Genomic DNA, 22,959 nt, shown 5'->3' with positions numbered 1-22,959 from the left:
ATAATGAACCAATCTGTATTCCAAGTAGTAACAGGTTAGTTGAAAAGGAAGATGAGGCAGTTAAATGAAATAAGAAAAATACAGTGACAATGGTGTGGCCAAGCAATTCTGAGCAACATGATCTAGCATTAATGTCATCACATTCTAAGTCAGATAATATAATTCTGAAGCAAACTGACAAGTAATATATTTACATGTAGAAAATACTTAAAAACCACCAAAAAATCAACATATTTATATAACATTATTGTTAGAGTTAAGCATTTACTAAGTTGATTAATTTCTCAATTACTCTTTCTGACATGCTGTGATATACCTCCTTTAACAAGTACTAAGTTATTGTAGTTTAGACGCTTCTCTCAAAGTCTAGAAACCACATAAATCATTTGAACAAGGAAAACTTAACATAGACCTATTCATGTCTGAGGCTCTGAATTTAATCCCCAACACAGAGTAAAAAGAAAAAGAATTGAATAAAAAAAGGAGTTAACTACTAAAAAAAGTAAAAGAAGCCTCAAAAGAATGCAGAAATGGCATATATAGGGAAAAGATAATATACCTCTAAATTGAGGCAGAATAGCCAATGAAGGAAAAAAAATGTATGACAGGGTCCCCAATGAGACTGAGGTGCAGAATTCATTGAGGAAGATGGAACCATGGCCCACTGGAAGGTTGAAATGGATCTGTAATGCTCCAACTCACCAGGTGTCCTCTTTCATAATACCCCTGCTCCAACATTTGTGACACCAAATGTTTGGAGGTTTCCACACCAATTCTCTGCATATATCAGGGTGTCCTATAATTCAATTAAGGAATTACCAGAGAGTCCTACAGGTTAAGTGGACCCCACAGTCTTAAAAGTATGTCCCCATGACTTCAGATGACAATCGCAAGATGGCTCCTCATGTTACCCATCTGTTTCTGAAGTTCCTGTCACTGTAAGGAGGTCCAGTGGCAAAGAAAACTTCTACTCAGGACTTTCAGACCCTTGCCCATACCACAGAAAAGAATGTAAGGATGTGTCTGGCTTTAGTAAAGAGAGGAAGAGCATCATTAGAAAGTGAAAAGTTAATATAGAATCCCTCAGAGAATAATGTGGGCAATCTAAAGAGCAAGAAGAACCACACCACCAGGCATTAAGGACAGGTTATTTTATAGGTTACAAAGGTAGAATATATGATCCAAAGGGACATGACTTCCCTGGAGACTGGGAAATATTGAGTAACATGGTTTCCCATTAGGAAATCTAGTCTGCTATGTTGTTTTCATCAGATATTTCATCAGGTATTTGATCCAATCAAATGTTAGCCCCTAGCTTTATGAGGTTAGTAGTGTCTTTCTTTTGAAATCTTCTTCCTGCTTTGCTGCATCCAGAAAATTTATACAGAACTGAAAACTTACAAAGTAATTATTGAGATTGTTTGGTACATTTTTACCTTTGGTCTCTTTCTCTCGCTTAATATTCTTTGTCCAGGTCAGGAGCAGTTCACAAGTTATTGTTCCACATCACAACAGGCACATTTCTCCTTTAGAGCTTTTTTGTAGTATCCTATATTTGTATCTCATTCCAAATAACCATCTTCCATTCCCAAGATCCATTCTTAGATTGGGTGATTTTCTACATCCATTTTCTAGACGGGCTCAGAAAATCAACAGAAACAACTTTGTTTACTAACCAATTTATTATAAAACATCTTGTAAAGGATACAGTGAATAGCCAGATGAAATGCACATAGGGTGAGGCCCAGAAAAGCCTCGAGCACAGGAATACCTGCCTGTGGTGGAGTTTGAGAGGTAGCACCCCCAGAAACATGAATACATTGTTGTTCATCAACTCAGAAGCTCCCTCAATATTTTATGGATATTTCACCGTGTCATTTTGATTGATCAAATCATTGACTGCTTGCAATTAATTAATTCAACATTCAGCTCTATTTTGTCCCCTCTTTCATTTTTTATTCATAAAATTTGTTCCTTTGGTAACCTTCCCCCATCCTCAGGTAACCCAGGAGCTTTCTAAAAATTGTTTTATTAATATAAACTCAGATGGCTGAAAGGGGCTTGTTATTAAAAACAATAGACTCTCCCTTCATCTAAACAGAAAATTCCAAGGTTTTTAAGAGATGTTTTCAGGAATCAGGGAGAGAAATCACTTTTTAGGGAAGAGACTAAAAGTACAGATAAATACATCAATATAGACATTTCTTACTATGTCACCAAAAGGTGGGCCTTCTGTACACCACCAGAAGTTGCAACAAAAAAGGAAAACAGCCCAGTATGGTGGCCCGTGCCTGTAATCCCAGCATTTTCGAGGCTGAGGAAGGAGTATCACAAGCTCAAAGCCAGCCTCAGCAACTTATCCATGCCCTCAGCAACATAGGAAATGTAGGATAAGATTGTCTCAAATTTTTAAAGGCAGGGGTTGGGTGCTGGGATTGTAGCTCACTGTTGATGCAAGTGTGTAGAACGGGCTTTAATCCTCAGCACCACATTAAAAAATAAACTAAATAAAGGTATTGTGTTCATCCACTACTAAAGAAAACTATTTTTAAACAATATATTATGGGATTGTTGCTAAGTGATTAAGTATCCCTGGATTCAATCCCTGGTAACAAAAAAGAAAAAAAGGAAAGGAACAGAAAGAGAAGGGAAGGGAAGGGAAGGGAAGAGAAGGGAAGGGAAGGGAAGTAAAGGAAAGAAAAGAAAAAGAAAGAAAGAAAGAAAGAAAGAAAGAAAGAAAGAAAGAAAGAAAGAAAGAAAGAAAGAAAGAAAGAATGAAAGAGAATTAACTTGCCTTGCAGTGGCCCTTCCAGTGCATTGTACCAACAATCTCACATTGTCTCAGATGGCAAAGAAGTGTTTACAAGATCCAGTTCCAATAACACAAAGAAAAACCAACATGGAGTGGATTTGGAACAGAAATGCAATGAAATGATACTGGACTCTGTCCACATCTTTGACTTTATACTTTACATGTGCATACATGTTTCAACCATTTTACAACCATTTGAACTTCAATAAGACAACAAATCTACATGAACAAGCCACCTGACAAATGAAGAGCAGATAACATAAAATGTTGGACTCTTCTCTTAAAACTCCATCATTCATTGAAGTTTGGAACTGAAATATCTCCCAATGGCTCATGTGTTAAAAGTTTGGTCCCCAGCTGGTGGCCCTTTGGGAGGTGGTAGAAAGTTCAATGGGTTTGGACTAGGAAAGAGGAAGGAAGTAGGTAACTGTGACTGTGTCCTTGAAGACTATGTCTTGGCCCCTTATCTATATATTACTCTCTCTCTCTCTCTCTCTCTCTCTCTCTCTCTCTCTCTCTCTCCTCTCATTCTTTCTCTGCTCCTTCTCCTTCCCTCCCCTCTCTCCTCCTCACTTTCTCTCTCTCTCCCTCTCTTGCCTTCTGTCTGCATAAGGTGAGCCACTCACTCCAACCTGCTCCCATACATTCTAACTCAGAAACAATGCAGCCAGGTGACTATGGGCTAAAACCTCTAAAACTGTGAGGAAAATAAATCTCTCCTCCTTTAGGTTGATTTTCTCAGTATTTTGTCACAGAGACAAAAAAAAATGAATAACACACCTCTCCATTTCACTGGAAATTTTTGGATACTAAACTGTCATCTGATGGTCCAAATATGCACAAACAATAAAAATTTAAAAAAAATAAATAAAACTGAGGACCACGCTCAACCTCAAGGTTCCTCTACACACATGCAGGTGCAGTAATGTAATCTCTCCTTTGTTTGTATTTTTATTTTGTTTTGTTTTGTTTTTGGAAACAGAGTATCATTATGTTGGCCAGGCTGGTCTCAAACATGTGGGATAAATTGATCCACATGCCTTAGCCTTCCCAGTAGATGGGACTATAGGTATGTGCTGCTACAGCTGCTTGAAATACTTATTAATACCAAAAAATAGGGCTCCTCAGTTAAATTGAACATTCTCTGAACCAGTTAAAATAGAGCCAAATTTTATCTTTTATAGAAAATAAAAGATATGAACTGAACTCTCATAACCACACATCAGAAGTCTTAAGACAGAGGAGAAGGACAAGCCCACTGAACAGTCCAAGTCTCATATCATGGGCTTTTGACACAGGGAGTCTATAGCCCCAGAAGAGCCACAGTGAGGGATCACAGACAGCAAGGGACCCTATGTGGACAAAACCCGAGAGTGTCAGGGAAGTAACAGAGATTCAGCCTCTGGGGGAGCTCCATCAACACCACAACCTGAGCTAAACCCCTCCTTTGGGGTGCTCATGGTTTCCTCCAAAGGAGGAAAATTGTTAAGGGGTAGAGGGAGCCCCTCAGACCCACTCTCCATGGAGCAGATGGTCATGGACACATTTCCATACATAATCATGAAGTAGGGAAACAGAGCTCCAGAAAAGGAGGCTGGAGGGAAAGAGAAAATGTGGGACCCAACAATCATGTTATAGAAGGAGACCACCCCTTCACTGTAGTCCAGGAAAACCCCCACCCTGAAAAGATTCTGCATGGAAGATAACCAAGTCTCAGGATGAGTTAGGGCAAAATAACTCTTATTAACTTTCCCCATGACCCAAAACCCCCTTTGTGATGCTTCGAGGTAGTTGCCTGTTCTCCTCACATCTTTCCTGCCGACTCCCAGAGTCCACTTGCTGTGTAATTCATTCTCTATCTCCACTTCCCAGTACCATCTTCCTGATGTGATGCCCTCAAGACCCAACACACTGCATTTTTCATCACGGTACACACAGGGGTCCTCCAAGGTCAGATGCGTCTTTTCATGAGAAACAGAAAGCCTGTGGTGAGCAGAGTCTGGATCCAGTGTGACAGAACCTGTTGAGAGAATTTTCAGTCATTCAAGGTCCTCTCCCACCCCAAAACAAAGCCCACAGCCACCCACCACCTCACAGCCATATAGCTGCCTGAGCTGAGGAGGGGATAAGCCTCCTGAGATATGAGTCTTGTAACTCAAGCCCACATCCTAAACCAGGAGAAGGAGCCAGAGGCTGATTTCGAGGGTAGAATTGTGACAGGACCCTTGAAAACCAGTACCAGTGTTGTGACCATCACTTCTGCCACAGCAACACCATTGGTGATGCCGGCATCTGAATCACCACAGAGAACTTAAGGAGAAGCCAGAAGCCATGAGGGCAACAGGAGGAACATCTAGAAGCACACAGTCACTCACAGGCTTGGAACTGTTCCTTCCGCCAATCTACAAGAGAACACACATCTCATGTCAGGGATTTGCGGAGTCCTTACATATCAGGGTCAGCACCCAGTCTTCTGAAACACAGCAATGTGGGAGGAAGAAGGGAAAAATCTGTTTGAAAACATTCAGCTGCTATATTTATTTCTTACACACACACACACACACACACACACACACACACACACACACACACAACACCCACACTTCCCCTGAAGACTAAGCCTAAAGCTTAACACCTCAGGATCAAAATGCAGGATATCAATATGAAAAGTCACTGTTCAGATTTAGCTACCCAATAATGCTTTCTCAAGACAAAGACACACAACAATCCTGAAAACTGGGTTATCTTGAGATACAATTAAGGTTATAAAATTTCAAAGACCTCCATTTACTTATAAAGAACTGACTGTGCTGAACTCGTAAGGTTAACTCTAAGCCATGAGTAGAGAATTACATCTAGCTTAGCTGAACTTGCAGGATGACAATAAATCATGAATGCAGGGAACTCAGAGAAATCTCACCCAGTTAGGTTGCAATGGAGAGGGTTTTAAGATGGGAGAGAAAGAAGTTCAAAGCAGGAAACAAACATATCCAGTGAGAGGTCAATACTAGTGACTTTTCTTCCACTTCGCAAAGACCAATAAGATATGGGAAAACCCAAAAGTATTGGACCTACTCATTTGCCTCCCACAAGAATTGCCTAAAAAGTTTCAAAACTTCCAGCTATGATAGAACCCATAGTCCTAAACTCCAGAGTGTGTGAATGTGTGAAATCCATGACTAGGCCACTTTACAAATGTGACTAAGATTCAGGTTCTTGAGCAGGGGAGATTTTTCTGGATTCTCTGGGCCAGTCCAATCTAATCACATGAACCCTTGTGAATAGAGAGAGAATTTTCTTGGCTATATCAGAGAAGCAGATAGAATCACAGAAACAAGCTCAAAACCATGCTGTGATGCTGGCTTTGAAGATGGAAGAACAGGCCCCCAAATGAGAGAATACAGATGGCCTCTAGATACTGCACAATATAACAGCCTCCAGAAAGGAACACAGACTTGTGCATTCTTGGACTTCTGGCCTACAAACATGTAAGATAATATATTTGTGTTGGTTGAAGCTACTAATTGTTTTTAATATTTATTTTTTAGTTGTAGTTGTCAATACCTTTATTTTTTATGAGGTGCTGAGAATCGAACCCAGAGCCTCGAACGTGCTAGGGGAGCACTCTACCACTGAGCCACAACCCCAGACTCAAGCTACTAATTTTGCATTAACTTGGCAGCAAATAGAAAACTAATATGCCCACATAGATGACACACCCAATGTGGAACAAAGCACTGGCAGAGAAATGTGCTTACAGAAACCATGAACCTCCCTGTCTCCTGCACTTAGGAAGCTGAGTACCAGGAAAATCTCACATTCTCTGCTAGATGGTGAAAAGTCAGGGGCCCAGTGAACCAGTGAACCAGAAAAGGTCTAAAGATCAGAGGAAAAAGTCCAGTGGCAACCAAGAATCAGTGACACAGACCTTGGACTTTACCTCAGGGTCAAGGGAAGGGGGACCAAGCAATGAGATGAGAACTGCCTTTTCTCAGGAGACACCAACCCAAGAGTCTTATGAACCAGTTCAGACTAGCCTCCTGATGGAGAAGACCTGAAATAACTAAGAGAAAATACATTGTCCCTCTTCCTCCACCGTCCCAAGGCTACATAAGTCTCCTAAAACCACCACACTCCCTTTTGGAAAGAGGTCAGGAAGGTAGTTGACCTAAGCAAAGTCTACATATGTCATACACTCCAAAATGTCTTCAACTGGAAAGCTTTTGCCTCCAACAGGGAAGAGCCTCAGGAACAAGATTAGAATGATTAGCATAAGAACTAAACAACATTTTTATTTCTTAAAGATTTTTGTTTAAATTTGTTCTCCCCATTTCCACTAATATATGTTCAATCACCTACATGGGTATTTCCATCTTTGTTGAGTTGCTTGATAGAAACTAGATCATATAAAATGGCTCAGCAGACCCAGGTAACCCTCGGAGAAAAGTAAACTTTGATCATTTTTTACTAAGACATTAGTTGAAATTCAATTATAATTTTCTATATAATAACTGACTGAGATTATCAAAGAAGAAGAAAAGAGAGGAAAAGGAAGCAGACGAGGAAGAAAAGGAGAAGGACTGAAAGAGAAAACCTTTTGAGATTCTCCAGTGTATCAAGTACCATGCTATGCACCTTAATGCAGCCTTCACATAATTCCCACAGAAAATTTTAATTTATAACTCATTGTTACAATTTCATGAACAAGATGAAATAGAGATTTGTCCACCTCACACTATGCACCTGTCAATATGACAGTGTTGATTCTAGTATAGCAATGGTGTTTATCCTTACAAAATAAAAGAGTATGCAAGTTATGCATGAAAACTTATAGACATTAATTCAGCAGAAAATGGGGAGATGGTTTAAAAAAGACTATGTGATCCTTCTTTTTTAATAAACATGTCCCCAGGAAAATCATTAAGATTCTCAAAGAGTGTTCCTCAGATATTTTAATCCAAAGCCTCCTTGATGCCATGACTCACCCTTCTCTGTCTCTCACAGTCTATATCCCTGATGCCAAAAAGAAACATCCAGAGCAGGAAAAGGGCATATTATACAAATTCAGATGGCACAGGTCCTAAACTCACCCCCAGAGTTAAAGATTCCTCTGGATTATCTTTCATTGCATAGGAAACTACCTTAGCATATGCCTGTCCTGACTGCTACTGGAAGGTGGAGGTGGTCTCATTATCACAAATTCAATGAGATTATTACTTAGAAATGGCTTAATGGAATTCATACACACACACACACACACACACACACACAATGTATTCACTGAAAACTCTCAAAGATGTATCAAGGAGTTGGTTACATTTCAGGCACACAAAAAACCCACAAATCCTCTTCACACTCAACTCTAACCACCTTGGATGGGATTTTCCATCTCTCACTGCTTCAGCACACCCAAAATGTCCATGTGAATCTTGGGCACTCTACTTTCTTTCTCACCTCCTCTCTCCTCCCACCTCATCCTTTCTTTTCTGATTTGTTCCAAACCTTTCTCAGGGAAACAATATTAAACTCTCCAGGTTTCTCTTTTTATGATCTTCACACATTAAAAAAAATTCAAAGACCAACACACAAATGAAAAAATTCTTAAAAGCAAAGAAAATTATAGTGAACATCATAAATTGCATTGTGTTCCTTATATACAAACAAAGACTTTGTATGTAATTTCACATGGTTCACAGATCCCCTAAACATCCTAGACCCAAAATTCAGAACACCAGAAACTCATTTCTCAGAAACCAAGGTGCTTGGAAGAAACCCAGCTAGGACAGCGAGTCAGAGTAGGAGGTGGCTGAGAGAAGACCAATATCCAGAGGACCAGAAAAAAAAAAAAAAAAAAAAAAAAAACAAGAAAACCAAATCTGGACCAAAACAGTGGGAATTTGGGGTAAAGGGAATAGAGAACCAAGGCCCCACATTAGGAAGGTGAAATTCCTAAACTGTCAAATATGATTTCTGAAGTTTTGGGAGACCAGCAATTCCTATCCCCAGTTCCAACCCTGTTCCATCCAGGCTCTGCTCACAACTGAATTCTCCAGTGCCACTGTACCAACAGTTAAATGCGATTGAAAAACTAAAATCAAAATTAAAAAAGACATTTGGGAAATTACCAAAAATGAAGAATGATTTGGGGCTGGGGTTGTGGCTCAGAAGTAGAGCGCTCGCCTACCAGGCATGAGGCACTGGGTTTGTTCCTCAGCACCACATAAAAATAAAATAAAGGTATTGTGTCCATCTACAACTAAAAAAATGTTTAAAAAACTGAAGAGTGTTTAAAAGATAGGAATATGAGGTGACTTCTTTGATCCAAACAGAAGGAGTCTCTGTGGTCTTCCAATGCAAGTTACAATCATTTTTCTCTCCATTTAGGAGAATTTTGCTTTCCTATTGTGCTTGGCTTTGGTTAGTTTGGGCAGGGGGCAGATTAATCTGTGACGATTATGAAAGAAAAAAAAAACAAGAGAAGTTAAAAGTGTTAACTGGGAGGGGTGGGAAACAAATTAAAGAAGAGAGAGCAGGAAACCTCATCCCATTCTGGGTGGAGGACACTGATAAGGAAGGTCAGAGGTGGAGCCAAAAGGAGGAAAGGCCAAGGAAACACCAGAGTCACTTACCTGCATACAGGGAGGGGGCCTTCCTCCAGGCTGAAAGGGAACACAGGGTGGTGAGACCACAGCTAATACAAGCCTGCTCAGCAGGAATGTACCTTCCCTGGCCTCCCTCCATTCTAAAGATGAGACTACCCACAGGAGGAGAGAATCAGAAAGAGATGGCCTCATGCAGTATGCAGGGACTGCTGGGTGTTGTGGGAAATCCCCTGGACCACAGATGAAGACAGCGGCTTTACAGGCCAATTGCTGCCATTGCCCAACTGATTTCTATCTGTCAGAAAACCATCTGCCTCAAAACTCATAAAAGTCCATATTCTATTTGTCTTTATTCAGTTTTGCCACTAAGGATAAAAATGTGTGAAAATATTTGAGAGAATAAAATATAATTCACTCTGCAATTGTCAGGGGTATTATTATTATATCCAGGCTTTTTCTGGCAAAGATATATTTGAAAAGGGGTGGGGATGTACACCTTGGTAGAGGGCTTGTCAAGCATGCATGAGGCTCCAGGTGCATGCCTCAGCACCACAAAATGAAAAAAATAAAATTTAAATTTGAAAAGACACTTGGGAGATTACCAAATATGAAGAATGGTTTAGAGACAGCAATGAGTTCTGTGGTAAAACTGCCCAATTTTTCACTTTTGTAAATATTTCTAGACAATAAGAACCAGTTTTTAGGAAGTACTTGGTTCACTCCAACACATTTCCACCTGTGATGAGCAGCCCCCTTGAATTAGCACCTTCAGGAGCTGGAGAAAACATAATCCCTCACTGGCAATTTGTAGGGACACAAACAGAAGGTCACACTCGTAAACTTAATGACACCATTTGTTTATATAGATCATTTAATAAAATCATACTATATGCCTAAATCTTTTAGGTGGAGTCCAACAGCTACATGCATTGAAGGAAATAAAACAAAATAATGGGCAATCCAGGGTTGAAATAAGATGCAGAATACATGACACACCATGGGTCACCATCACACCCAGGTTTCCAAGCACTAGGTAGGAAATAGCAGCCAAGGTCAAAGAAAGTCCAGGGACCAGTGTTCTGGCTTCCACTAGCTTCCCAGGGATGGGGCCCCATATGTCTGTGCCTAGACAGAAACAAGTACAGGGTCACCAGGACACAGGTAAGATAAGGAAACAAGGATTACCTGCAGAGTCACTTACCAGACAGATAAGCTTCTTTCCTCTGATCTGAAAAACAACAAGAAAGAAGGGAGCTTGGAACTAGAACATGTGCTACCAAAGAAACAGAAAATTCAGGAAGGAAAGAAGAACTTACGGAGGTCTGCCTTGAGTTCATCTAAAAAAAAAATGAAAAAAAGTATGAACACCCATCCCCAAGAAAAGGAAAGACTGTGCCTGGAAAAACCTAGGAATAATGTTTCTGTTCACTAGAATTTCTAACTACAAACCCACCCAACCCCACCAGTCTCTAGCTCTCCTCTCTGATCTGCTCAGTCACCTCCTCTGGGCCCAGGACCCTGGATCTCCCTAGAGAGCTGGACCCCAGACTCTGGCCGTTATCAGCTGTCCCACTCACCACCAGGTCTGCACTTGCCCTGTGGGGTCTTACCAATGGCCTTCAGTGCCTCTTCCTTTGCCTGCTGTTCCTCCTCCTTAAGCCGCGGCAGATGCTCCTTTTCCTGTCTCACCTGCATTCTTCTGGAATGTTCTTTGGTGCTTAAATAGCTAGCCCCCAAGAGTAGGAGACCCAGCATGGTCAGGACCACAGCAAATGCTGGCTTCCAGGGAGAAGCCTGAGGGAAGAAGGACTCTGTGGCCCAGGCAGAGAGCAGGTCAGGGGCACACCCAGGAGAGCCAGCACACTCAGAGAGGCCAGCCCTCCCCACAGCTCTGCTGGGAGTGGGCACAGCACTGACCTGGGATGTAAATAGCCACGGCCTTCTCCTGGCCCAGGACAGGGTTGAGGACAGAGCAGGTCACATTCCCCACAGAACTGTCTCTCACCACCAGAGTGGCCTCCACACTAAACAGCTCCTCAGTGTCTTGGGTGTGGGCCTCAGAAAGCATCGGGAACTTGTTTCCACTGAGGTCTCTCCACTGCACCTGGGGCTTTGGGAACCATCCTGAGGCTCTGCACACCACGCGCACTCCATCCTCTTCTGGCCCTTGTATGTGCACTTGGGGGGAAGAGCCCATCCCTGTGGGAAGGAAGCTATGGAGCCCCAGGAGGCCACCTTGGGCCCTGAGACCCCAAAGTTGCCTAGATATCACAAAACTTCAGAGGGATGGATTCATGTTGAATTCTGAGAATTCTATGGGAAGAGGGAAGGAAAGGAAGGAGCACAGGGACCCCCACAGGGCAGTGGGCTCTTCTCCCCAACTGTGAGGCCAAGGCAAACAGGAAGAATTTGGTCCCAGGACTCCCTCCTTGAGTCTCACTCTTCTCACCTCACACACTCTCCTGAGACATCTGCCTCTCTGTATATCATGTCCAAAATTATATTGAGTGACCACCTTGTCTCCTGAATTCTCTTCTACACTCATGTTCCCATGAGTTATCTTTACCCAGTTTCCTCACATACACCTCAAACTCCAAACTCCAAACTGAATTCATAAATTTGTACCACTTGTGATAAAACAAAAATTGAAATCTCCCTAATTCCTCACCCTTCTTTATACCTAGTTCTCCCACTTCCACACACTTTTTACAGCCTTTATCTTCTGCCTCTGGGCCCAGGCATGAGATTTGATTTAGCCAATAAGAAATTAGCTAATGTGGCTAGTGCAGAGGTTTGAAAAGCACTTGCACCTTGGTTTTACCCTCTGCCATTTCCACAGGAGGACAATCCTGGGCTACCCACTGGAGGATGGACTCATGTAACATTGCCTGGTCAACCTGCTACAGCTGCCCTAGTTCAGCCAAATGACCACCTAAAACATGAACACACCCAATCAAGACGCACCTGGTGAACTTTCCAGCTGACTTAAGAACAAATAAAAATTACAAGTAAAAAGCTTAATTCTCCCTGTTGAATAAAATATTTTATTCTTTTTTCTTATACCATTTGCTTTAGGAAATGTCAATTACAAATAGGTACTTTCTCCTCTTTTGAAATGTTTACACATGATTTTGAAAACTGGTTAGGTTTTCTGCCAGCTTTGTGGCTCAGGAATTCCTTTCTCAAGGACCTGGGAGCCATTTCTTTGAAATGTAAACATCAGGGAAGATAGCAACACTTTGCCCCCATTTTGTGGAAAGATAGGAGCCTAACTTATGTGGGCATCTTGCTCCAATAAAACTGCTTCCTGTCATAAAGCTGAAGGAGTTAATTTTGCTTCCAGATAAAGCCTATTAGATGACACAGATGGTCTCCCAAACTACCAGGTAAATTTAGGATGAGTTATATGGAACAACAGTGCTTTGAGCCGTCTTAGTTGAGGATTACTCATTGTTCATCCTGAAAACAAATATACAGGAGATTATATATGATTGGCTCTAAAGAGAATGATGAAATTATTTTTCTGGTTGTGTAATCCATTCACAGATCACCATACTATGTATCACACTCTGGTTTGATGCTTATTCAGTAATAAAAGTATAAAAGTGTTTTCTCCTAGCATGGAAGAAATATTCTGGTTGTAATTATGTTTCTGAAATATGACCAAAGGTGTGAGTAAACCCAGATGAGATAAGCCAAGTTCAGCCACAATGAGTTGAACTCACTTAGTGCCTGAATTAAATACATTTTTATTGCCAAATGCACCTGAGATTGTGGCTGTTTGTTACACAGCATTATCACAGCAGTAGAACTGACACATGATTATCAATAGTCCTGCCACAAAACAACAAATGGTTCAAATAAAATCCTGGAAGTCTCTGAAGTCTTCTCCTGGCCTTCCAAAGTGTGGGCCCACAAATCTACACAGTTGACTCTAGTTTCTAAACCTGTCTGACCCCTCCTCTCCCACCCCACTGCCATGCCTCAGGTCAGGCACTCATTCTCTCCACATCATAACTGCACTCCAGGCCTCTGTCTTGCTCACCTCCCATCCATCCATTCACAGCTGCCAACATGAGCATTCCCAGCATGGCTCTGTTTAAGATTCCCCCTACTCTGCATCCAAACTCCATAACACAGCACACAAAGCCTTTACTGACCTGGTAACTGCCTTCCTCTCCAACACTTCTCCCCAAACTCCACAACCTGAGACCCTCAGGGCTCACATACTCAAACCCAAGAACTATCTGCTCAAATGCAAGTAGCCACCATCATCATGTTGTCTGCCCTCTGCCTTTTCACCTTCCATCCCATCAACATCCAGGGCTCTTGTGCCAGCCCAGGTGTCCACTCCTAATGACCTCATCCTGTCACCTGAGAGTAGTGTTAATACAGGACCATCTCTTTATGCCAGTATTGCCACTTCTTACCATCCTTTCCCTCACTACTCCTACCAACCATGATGGCTTCATTATACGCAGAATAATCAACCATACTCCTACTTCAAAGGTTTTATACCAGGTGCTCCATCTGCATTAAACTCTGGCCCCCCAGATATCCACCTGGCTAAATACCTACTTCCTTTGAGTCTTGCTCAGACTGTCATTAAGGCTCTGCCCAAGCCCCTATGTAACACTACAGCTTGTCCTAACTTCTCAGCCCACATCCTGTGCCCCTTTCTTAATTCTATTTGGTCTTTTGTCTTAAGTAATTATCATCTTATCACATCTTCTATTGAGTTATTTATTATATTTTTTTCTTTGTCTCTTGAAAGTAAACTCCTCATGGCTGGGATCTCTGTTACACTGATATATCTCTGGGCACAGGATAAGTCCTCACTTATTTTAGATGCCCCTAAACAGTGCTTGTATTGAATCAATGAATAAAAGAAAGCCACTTTTTTCTTTCATTTCACCTATAAAATGTGAGGATTAATTTGGATGATTCTTGATATTCCAACCAAACCCAGTACTCCCAAGGTCTCTAGAATAGACATCAAGAAACTAACCTGCCACCTTCACTTCCAAATCAGCCTCTTCATAGAAGTCTCCATGTCTGAAGAAGCAGGTGTACATTCCATTGTCAAAAACTTGGACCTTGTGGATGTGCACAGAAGCCTGCCCTTCAGAAAGGAAGTTCTTCACCAGTGAGGTCCGCCCTCTGTACTCAGCCATCTGCTCCTCAGTCTGTTCCCGTTGGTTCCAGTAGATGAACACTGCCTGTGAGAATGTGGTGCGGAACCACCCCAGTTCCATGTTCTCTGCATTCATGGCTGGGAATAGGGTGCAGGGCAGAATGACATCCTCGCCGAGCACTGCCACAATGGGGTGTTGAGGGCCAATAACCTCGAACTGCTCTGTGAACACAGACATAGGGGGAAGGAAGCTAGAGAAACACAGACCAAAAAACAGAGAACACACACCACCAGGTGGGAAGGCCAGGAAAGCTGGGACAGGGGCCACATGAGATGAGCCCTCCAGTCTGATAGATTTGGAAGAGGTCTTCTGATCATAATGATGTGGCCAGAAATGATGTCAAGGACAATTCCTCATTGTCTTCTGCTCCTGGTCCCAGGCCCTTCCATGAAGTAATCTATAATTCAGTGGTTCTCAAGCTTTCATGCTCCTGAACCACTAGGATGCCTTATAGAGCACACAACACTGGACCCCACTGCAGAGCATCTCATTCACTAGATCTGGGGTGGGCCAATGAATGTGCATTTACAAGAAGTTCCAAGGGTGGTCTGGGGAACACACATTGTGAATCCCACGTCAAACTTGTCCTGTCTAAGGACAAACCTCAAAACTGACAAAGAGCACACCTGACAAAAGGTCAGCACTATTTGAACATTCAGTCACACCCTGGAAATTCCCCTCTTCCAATTCTGAATTTTATACTTCAGTCTATAGTTTTCTCCTCCACTGAGGGAGGAGAGAGATACATATAAATATATGTATTTCTTTGAAACACAGAGCCAAATGCTACTTACTGCTGTGAAGATCCTGCTCTCATCATTCACAGAAACCCCCATCACTGCATGTTCAAGAAGCAAGTTCACATCACTCTCCACCCTTGGTCCTCTTGGGCTTCTGAGGCTACCACATGACTCCTCTGCAGGACACACTGCAATGGGCCTCCAAAGAGCTACTCTCAAACCCTGTGTCTCTCCACTCTGGTCTCAGTCACCTTTAAATCTCAACTGGAGGATGACTAGGATTCCTGATCTCAGTGATCCTTTTAACATGTGAGATAATCCATGTTGCTGCTCTGCTCAAAGCCTCCACATGGCTCCCACTTCTCCCCAGTCCTGACAAGGTGGACCCTCCTTCCCAAGACCCCTCTGAACTCACCTGCTGAGTCTCTCCCCATGGGCTCTTGTCCAGCAACACTGGCCTCTGAGCTTCCTCACACCTCAGCACACTTCCAGCTCTGCACAGGCTCCTCCCCCTGCAGGAACCCTCCTTCCAAATGGTCCTACAGCTCACTCCTCCTTCTCCAGGGTTATGTTCCCATCTACACACCACCTCACTGAACCCTGCTGCCTGCCCACACCTGCCTCCCATGTCCCTGACTGCCCACACCTTGCCCTGCTGAAATTCCCATCATGGTCATCTCCTTCAATACACTTAGGCCGCTCTACCTACTATTACTCACTCTCTCCAACTAGAAGGCAAACTTTATGACAGAATTTCTGTCTGATTCTTTCATAGAATTCCACCTAACAATCAACATTTCATTAATATTTCAGGAATAAAATGAAAGAATTAACGCTTGCAGCACACACACACACAAAAAAGGCAATAAAACAAAAATTGAGGGTAAATATACTTTCAGATGTTTTATATCCTGCTGTTTAAAACCACAAAGTAAGACCAATGGGGACACTCACCCATGGACAGCTGGACAAGGAGAAGCAGGGAAGTGAGACAGCAGAGCAAGGAGTGACTACAGCGCCCTTCCATATCTTTAGAGCTGGGGAGAGAGATGAGGATGAGGGCCAAGACCTGCAGGCAGGAGGCAGGTCCAGCCCAGAGCTCCAGCACCTCAGCATAGAGAGCAGGACTCAGTGCTGGACAGCAGTCCCCTGCTGGAGCAAAGCATTTCAAAGTGGCACATCATACTAAGAGGGTGCTAGGGCCCCCACAACCCTGACACTGACACACAGCTGAGCCCAGGATCCTTCCAGCTCTTCTGAGAAGATTGTGGTATCAGGAAACCATTAGAGTTCCCTGGTAAGAAAATCTTCCTTTCTTTCCCAGGCCAACTCAGGGCAGCTCTACTCATCCCAGAACACCAGGCTCTTCCATTCCCCATACCTGGAGCTCTGTGGTGGAAGCCATTCCTCTATCTCTCTGTTATTCACACACCACTCATGACCCCCCAGAAAGGAGGACCCAGATTCAGGGCTCTCATCAGGAAGGACATCCAGCTCCTGCTTCTCTCTTGTTCTGCCCCCTAGTTATGCCCAGGTTGGGCCTGGACAGTGTCAGAGACACACACATCCTCAAGGAGGCTGTGGTGCCCATCACAGGAGCCCAGAACCCTGTCCTGCCTTTTTAGATGGGGAGTTCACCTAAACCTGAATCTCAGCCCAGTCCCTTCCACTGTGGGCTCAGAACATGGTCTTTCATTGGCCACACATATCCCCACCAACAGGTTTCTCCTTTCCTTCTGTTTCTTCAAGAAAGATTTCATCCTGAGAGGTAAGGGACCCTTCCTGGAGACAGAGCATAGAGCTAATGAGCCCTGGTCAGAGAAAAGACCCCAAATCACCTACTGTTTGGAAGTGGCTGGGAGAAGGCAGTCTGTGGTATTGGGAAGAACAAATTCTTGGAGCCAACTTCTAGGCTGCCCTCCAGACTTAGCCACTCTCCAAATGAACTTCTTGGCCTCCGTTTCCTTATCTGTATGATGGGCACACTTACAACATCTACCCCCCAAGTTTGTAATGAAAATGAGGTGAATTTATAGTCACTACATGTAATAGAACAGGGCCTGGGCACAGAAAATGTTACAGAAATATCATTAAAACAAATGAATATAGGAAAAACCCTCACTAAGCTTCTCCTGGTTCTTCCTAGAACAAGACTGTCTCACCTACCTACTCCCACTGCCTCTTGCACCAGCTCATCCGCAGCTTCTTTCTGCCACCAGCTTCACCCTGGTTTCCTCCTCTTAGGTCAGAGGTATCTTCAAAGCCAACTTACCTGCTTCTGTGTTCTCCCACCTATGAAAGGCTGTGATTTCCTGGAGCGTCTCTAAACACAGCAGCTGGAGATAGGTCAGAGTCACAAGGACCCCAGTAGGCCCCAAAGCTGCCCTCAGAATTTGCAGCTGCCCCAAACTGCACTTAGAGCCCTACCCTCTGCTTCTGAGTCCAATGCTGGGGTCCCAAATTCCTCATTTCCAAAAGGCAGTTGGTCCCCAGGAATAGGGGGAAAAAGCAGAACCAGACATAAGTTGCAGTGATCTCTGCAGAGTCTCTGACACGGGGACCTCACTAAGCCCTCCCAGTTAGAGGAGCAACCCCTCTCTGGTTCCTTCCACCATCTAAAGTGAAAGCTTGCAAAGGGAGCCTGGGCAGAGTGTGCCCTGCCCTCTGGACATCGCTCCCTTAACCAGGAAGAAAGCAGCACAGCAGAGCAGCAAAAAGAGGCTACCCACAATTTTCCTGGAACACTGCAGAACAACCCACTTAGAGGTGAAATGCCACAACCACCCCACAATGCCACCACCAATCCCTGCCCTAAGGGCAAACTCTAAATTGGAAATGTTAGGGACATGATACAAAAGAAAGAAAACAAAATTATATCGAATCCCTACTAATTATCAAGAGCTGTGCTACATAATTTTTACTTATGGTTCTCATTATTATAATTGCAGAGATAAAGCCATGAGCCCTGCCATCTGGTAACATCAATCTAGTAACTTCCTAGAGGAGGGTGAGGCTAGATGTGCCAGGAGACTGCCTCCCACCACCACATCTCCAGCCAAGCCCAGCCCCTTGCCCCAGGTAACTCAAGTGATCAAGATCCTGAAAGGGACCTTGGACTCTCAGGTGCCTCAATTACAGGCCAGAAAGCTTATCTCACCCTGACCTGAGCATTCTCCCTCCCAAGGTGCACTTTGCCTTCCATTTGGGGAGGAGGGGGTGGAAGTGGTGACAAAGTGCAGGTCAGGTCTCCTTAAAGAACACTGGCAGAATACCTGACCAGCACTGGCAGGGGACACCGAACCTTAGCACTGTCCTCTCCCAGCTCATCAGGATCACCATTCAGCTGCTTTGACAAGAAACACTATTCAGTAAACCACAAATAATTTTCTTGTATAAACTTAAATGATCCTAATACTAATGAGGTTAATATTAACTTTCTTTTATGACCAACACGTAATAAATAACTCTTATCTTTTCCCATATTAAATGTTTTCTAAATAGCTTCGGATAATTGCTAAAACCATAAAACAATGGTTAATGTAAAATGTATTAAATTCATTGAGATTCTAAAAATGTGACAGTTATATAAAGTAGTTAATCCCCCAGACCCCCAATTCAGTTCATACTGTGGATTGAATACATCCTGAAATATCCAACCACCAGTATCTGAGAGACCTCCTTATGCCTCTCTCTCTTAGTGGAGCCAGGGCCTGGCCCAGCCCCACCCTGAATTCAGCTGCTGAGCCCTCCTGGCTGGAGCACCTGCCTCACCACCTTCTGCATGAGCAATTCACCCGTTCCTCATCTGAGATTCCAGGGACATAAAATATCCCTCCCACTCAAGCCCTGAGATAGAGAAGGGTAAGGGAGTGAGGCTAGAGGGAGAAAAATATACATGCCTATAGAAAATTGAGTGAAATGTATTAGACTAATGAAAAGCAAACAATAAATAAAAATTTAAAAGGAAAAGACAGCAGACTGAGAGAAAGCTGCCATAAAAAGAAAGGAGCAGGGCTGGGGGTGTGGCTCAGTGGTGGAGCCCTTGGCCAGCACATGTGAGGCACTGGGTTTGATCCTCTACACCATATAAAAGTAAATGAAATAAAGGTATTGTGTCCATCTACAACTAAAAATATTTTTTTTTAAGAAAAGGGAGGCTGGAAGGTCAGACCTGGCATTTGGTCTGCCTATTAGGAGATGTGACACCAGAATGGACACATTGGCCCAGAGTATCTGAAACATGTTCCCCAATTACTCTAAGTCAGATCAGTTGCAGAGAGCCATCACAGGCACTGACCATATGTGTGACCCATCAGTGACCTGGAAAGAATTTACTGATGTTTCCAATCCCAGGTAGGTCAGGCCCATGTATGTTCAAATGTGAAACAGGTGAGTTCCAGTGGAGGGATTTCAGACCTGGATCATGGAAAAAGGCCTAGAGGTCTCAAAGGTTGACCTCTGACCCTCAGAGAAGTAGAGGGGGGCCCAGAGCAAGAGAGGCCCTGTCTAGCCCCAAGAGGCACATTCTAACACTCCCTAGAATGGTGCACACCTTGTTCCTGTCCTATCACAGAGACTCCTCTCCCCAGGCACAGACAGGGCCTCTGCTCTCCAATAACCACCAAGAAATACTTAGGCACACCATTCACTGAGGGTCATTTTATACCTCATTCCCATAATGATTTAGTATAATACCATGAGGTGGTTCTCACTGTCCTCATTCTAGAGCTGAGGGATGGAGTCTCTACAATATGTGGAAGCTATCCAAGGTCACAGGGTCACATGGACAAACACTGACAGGGGCAGGTCTGCCCCAAGGCACAATCTAAATCTGAAAGAGTTGGGGGCACCAGCACTTGGAATGCTCCAGGGACCTGGGGGGGGGGGCAAAAGGGAAGGAAAAGAGTACATCAGAACTTCTATCATAAAAATTTTACCCTTATATCTATTTGTTCTTATAAGCTGAATAATATGTGTACATATTTGTTAGCTGCATTTTCAAAATACATAACTTTTAAGGAGGGCATGTGAAGTTGGTGTTGTGGTTCAGTGGTAGAGCGCTTGCCTAGCATGTGTGAGGCACCTACTCCAACTGTCAGCACCACATATAAATAAATAAAATAAAAGTTCATTGACAAATAAAAAAAAAATTATTTATTTTTTTTAAAAGGAGGGCGTGTCCAGAACCATTTGGAAACTCCCTCCCAGAGAGGAAGGAATGACAAGATCCAGCAAAAGGGTGCAGCACCATGGTTGCCAGAGTGCTCTTGGGCCAATGGAAAGGCCACCCAGGCAGTATCACCCTATTTCCTTGGCTTCTGCTGCCCCCTTGTGGCTAGAATGTGGCAGAGAGAAAGGCAATTTCCAGAAGGAAGACAGAGAAGGTATGAAGGTGCAGACAAGAAATCTTAAAACTGTGGGGCTAGGGTTGTGACTCAGGGGTAGTGAGCTTACCTAGCATGTGCGAGGCATTGGGTTCAATCCTCAGCACCACATTAAAAAAAGCATGTGAATAAAATCAGGTTTAAAAAAAAGGAATCTTAAAAATGTGGAAGGGATTAAAGGAAACAAGACATATATAAAATGCCAGATGCTGTAGGATTCCAAATATGTGAAGTTAAAGAATAGACAGATGGAAGCTGTGGTGACAGAGTCATATGAGGAGATCTCTGGCAGGCTGAGGAGGTAGTTAAGACAAGAAGAGGTAGCAGGGTGCCTCCTGGGGTGAGGGAAAGCTTCATATCTTCAACTGGGGTGCTTCCTTAGGTATACACACAAGGAAACTGTGTAACTGGAAACTAAAGACCAGTGCATTCAAGAAAAAGAAAAAGCTGAGCATAGTGGAACACACATATAAACCTAGCAGCTCAGGAGGCTGAGACAAGAGGATTACAAATTGGAGGCCAGACTCAGCAATTTAGCGAGGATCTAGGCAACTGAGCAAGACTCTGTCTCAAAATAAAAAATAAAAAGGGCTGGGAATGTGCCTCAGTGATTAAGCACCCCTCTGTTCCATCCCTACTAGAAAAATATTTCTACCTACCTAAAAACGTTGTGTAAGGTGAATAGAGAGAGAGAGAGATGTGACACCAGAATGGAGATATATATATTTGAAGTAGAGATTGAACCCACGGGTGCTTAATCACAGAGGCACATTCCCAGTGAAATATATATATATATATATATATATATATATATAAACTCTTTATAGATATATATATAAAGAGGTTTTGGGAGAGGGTAAGAGAAAAAAAGCTATTCACCTTACACAAAGTTTTTAGGCAGGTAAAACTTATGTATGGTAAAAATCACCCTGGAAAATCCTTATAACACACATCAAGCATACATAAGCTTTTTCAGCTTACAGTTAGTCTTCATTATTTGATTGATGTCCAAATTTCCTCTGGAATATAAATTTCATGGTGGTGTGCATGTGTTCCCAAAGCCTGGGATTACTGAGCCTATCATATCCTGGCTATTTAATAAATATTTGTTCAGTGAATATAACTGACCACATGGATTGCCCTGATGCTTTGGGGTGACTCAGCTCATCATGGGGGAGCACATTCTGGAGAAAAACCTCTCATCTCGACTGGCTGCTCTGAGAAGCCATCTTTGCATTGTTCCTGGGTCCAGCTCTCCACTGCCGCAACCACCTCTGGCGCGCAGCCATGGACTTCGTCAGCTTTATCGCCACAGTCCCTGCACTCTAATTTCCTTTTTAACCCACTGTATGGGATCACTGGCATGCCCCACCATGTCAGACGTGGCCGTGGACACTAGCTCTGAAATCACCACCAAGTACTTAAAGGAGAAGGAAGTTGTGGAGGAGGCAGAGAATGGAAGAGACCCCCTGCTAATGGGAATGCCAAAGAGGGAAATGGGGAGCAGGAGGCTGACAATGAGGTAGATGAAGAAGAGGAAGAGGGTGGTGAGGAAAAGGAGGAGGAGGAAGGTAATGGTGAGGAAGAGGATGCAGATGAAGATGAGGAGGCTGAGGCAGCTACGGGCAAACAGGCAACTGAAGATGACGAGCAGGATGATGTTGATACCAAGAAGAAGACCGATGAGGATGACTAGACAGCAAAAAAGGAAAAGTTAAACTAAAAATAAAAGGCCACCGTGACCTCTTCACCCTCCGCTTCCATCTCAGAATCTAAACGTGGTCACCTTCCAATAGAGAGACCCGCCCACCCGCTCGCCCACCTGGGGCAGTGCCACCAGAAGATGACGTGCGCTCTTCACCACCTAACCAAAACCACCACGTGAATTTGCAACAGGGGAGGAAAACAGAACCAACCAATACTTCCAAGGCCCTGATTTTTTTTATTAAAAGTACTTTGAAAAAGGAAAACTTCTTTATATTTTTTATTTACATTTTATAATTTTGTACATATTGTTAGGGATCAGCCATTTTTAATGATCTCGGATGACCAAACCAGCCTTTGGAGTGTTCTCTGTCCTAATTCTGACTTTACTTGTGATGTGACCATGTTCATTATAATCTCAAAGGAGAAAAAAAATTGTAAAAAAAAAAAAAAAAAAAAAAAGCAAAAACAACAACAGCAAAAAGAATCTTATTCCGAGCATTCCAGTAACTTTTTTTGTGT

General features: G+C 43.1%; 1 protein-coding gene and 1 pseudogene across 2 annotated transcripts; one reads left to right on the top strand and one right to left on the bottom strand.

Annotated features, from left to right (window-relative positions):
- Nucleotides 1-4,188: 4,188 nt before the first annotated feature.
- LOC308650344 (butyrophilin subfamily 3 member A2-like) lies at nucleotides 4,189-17,324 on the bottom strand (the record flags this gene model as incomplete). The annotated part of the gene is made up of 10 exons (XM_081296406.1): nucleotides 17,188-17,324; nucleotides 16,304-16,386; nucleotides 14,423-14,770; nucleotides 11,332-11,613; nucleotides 11,025-11,225; nucleotides 10,731-10,751; nucleotides 10,616-10,642; nucleotides 9,442-9,471; nucleotides 5,188-5,214; nucleotides 4,189-4,832 (listed from the first exon to the last, which is right to left on the bottom strand). Exons 2-10 carry the CDS (start codon nucleotides 16,374-16,376, stop codon nucleotides 4,189-4,191), a joined length of 1,653 nt encoding a protein of 550 aa, XP_081152532.1. The 5' UTR covers nucleotides 16,377-16,386; nucleotides 17,188-17,324.
- Nucleotides 17,325-22,082: 4,758 nt separating this feature from the next.
- LOC308650350 lies at nucleotides 22,083-22,429 on the top strand (annotated as a pseudogene). The gene has a single exon. The product of its transcript is annotated as an uncharacterized misc_RNA (transcript).
- Nucleotides 22,430-22,959: the final 530 nt, after the last annotated feature.

Source organism: Spermophilus citellus (genome assembly GCF_964194105.1).
Source record: "Spermophilus citellus genome assembly, chromosome: 5".
Lineage (NCBI taxonomy): Eukaryota > Metazoa > Chordata > Mammalia > Rodentia > Sciuridae > Spermophilus > Spermophilus citellus.
Note: the sequence above shows the minus strand (reverse complement) of the source record. Positions and strands in the feature narration are given on the sequence as shown.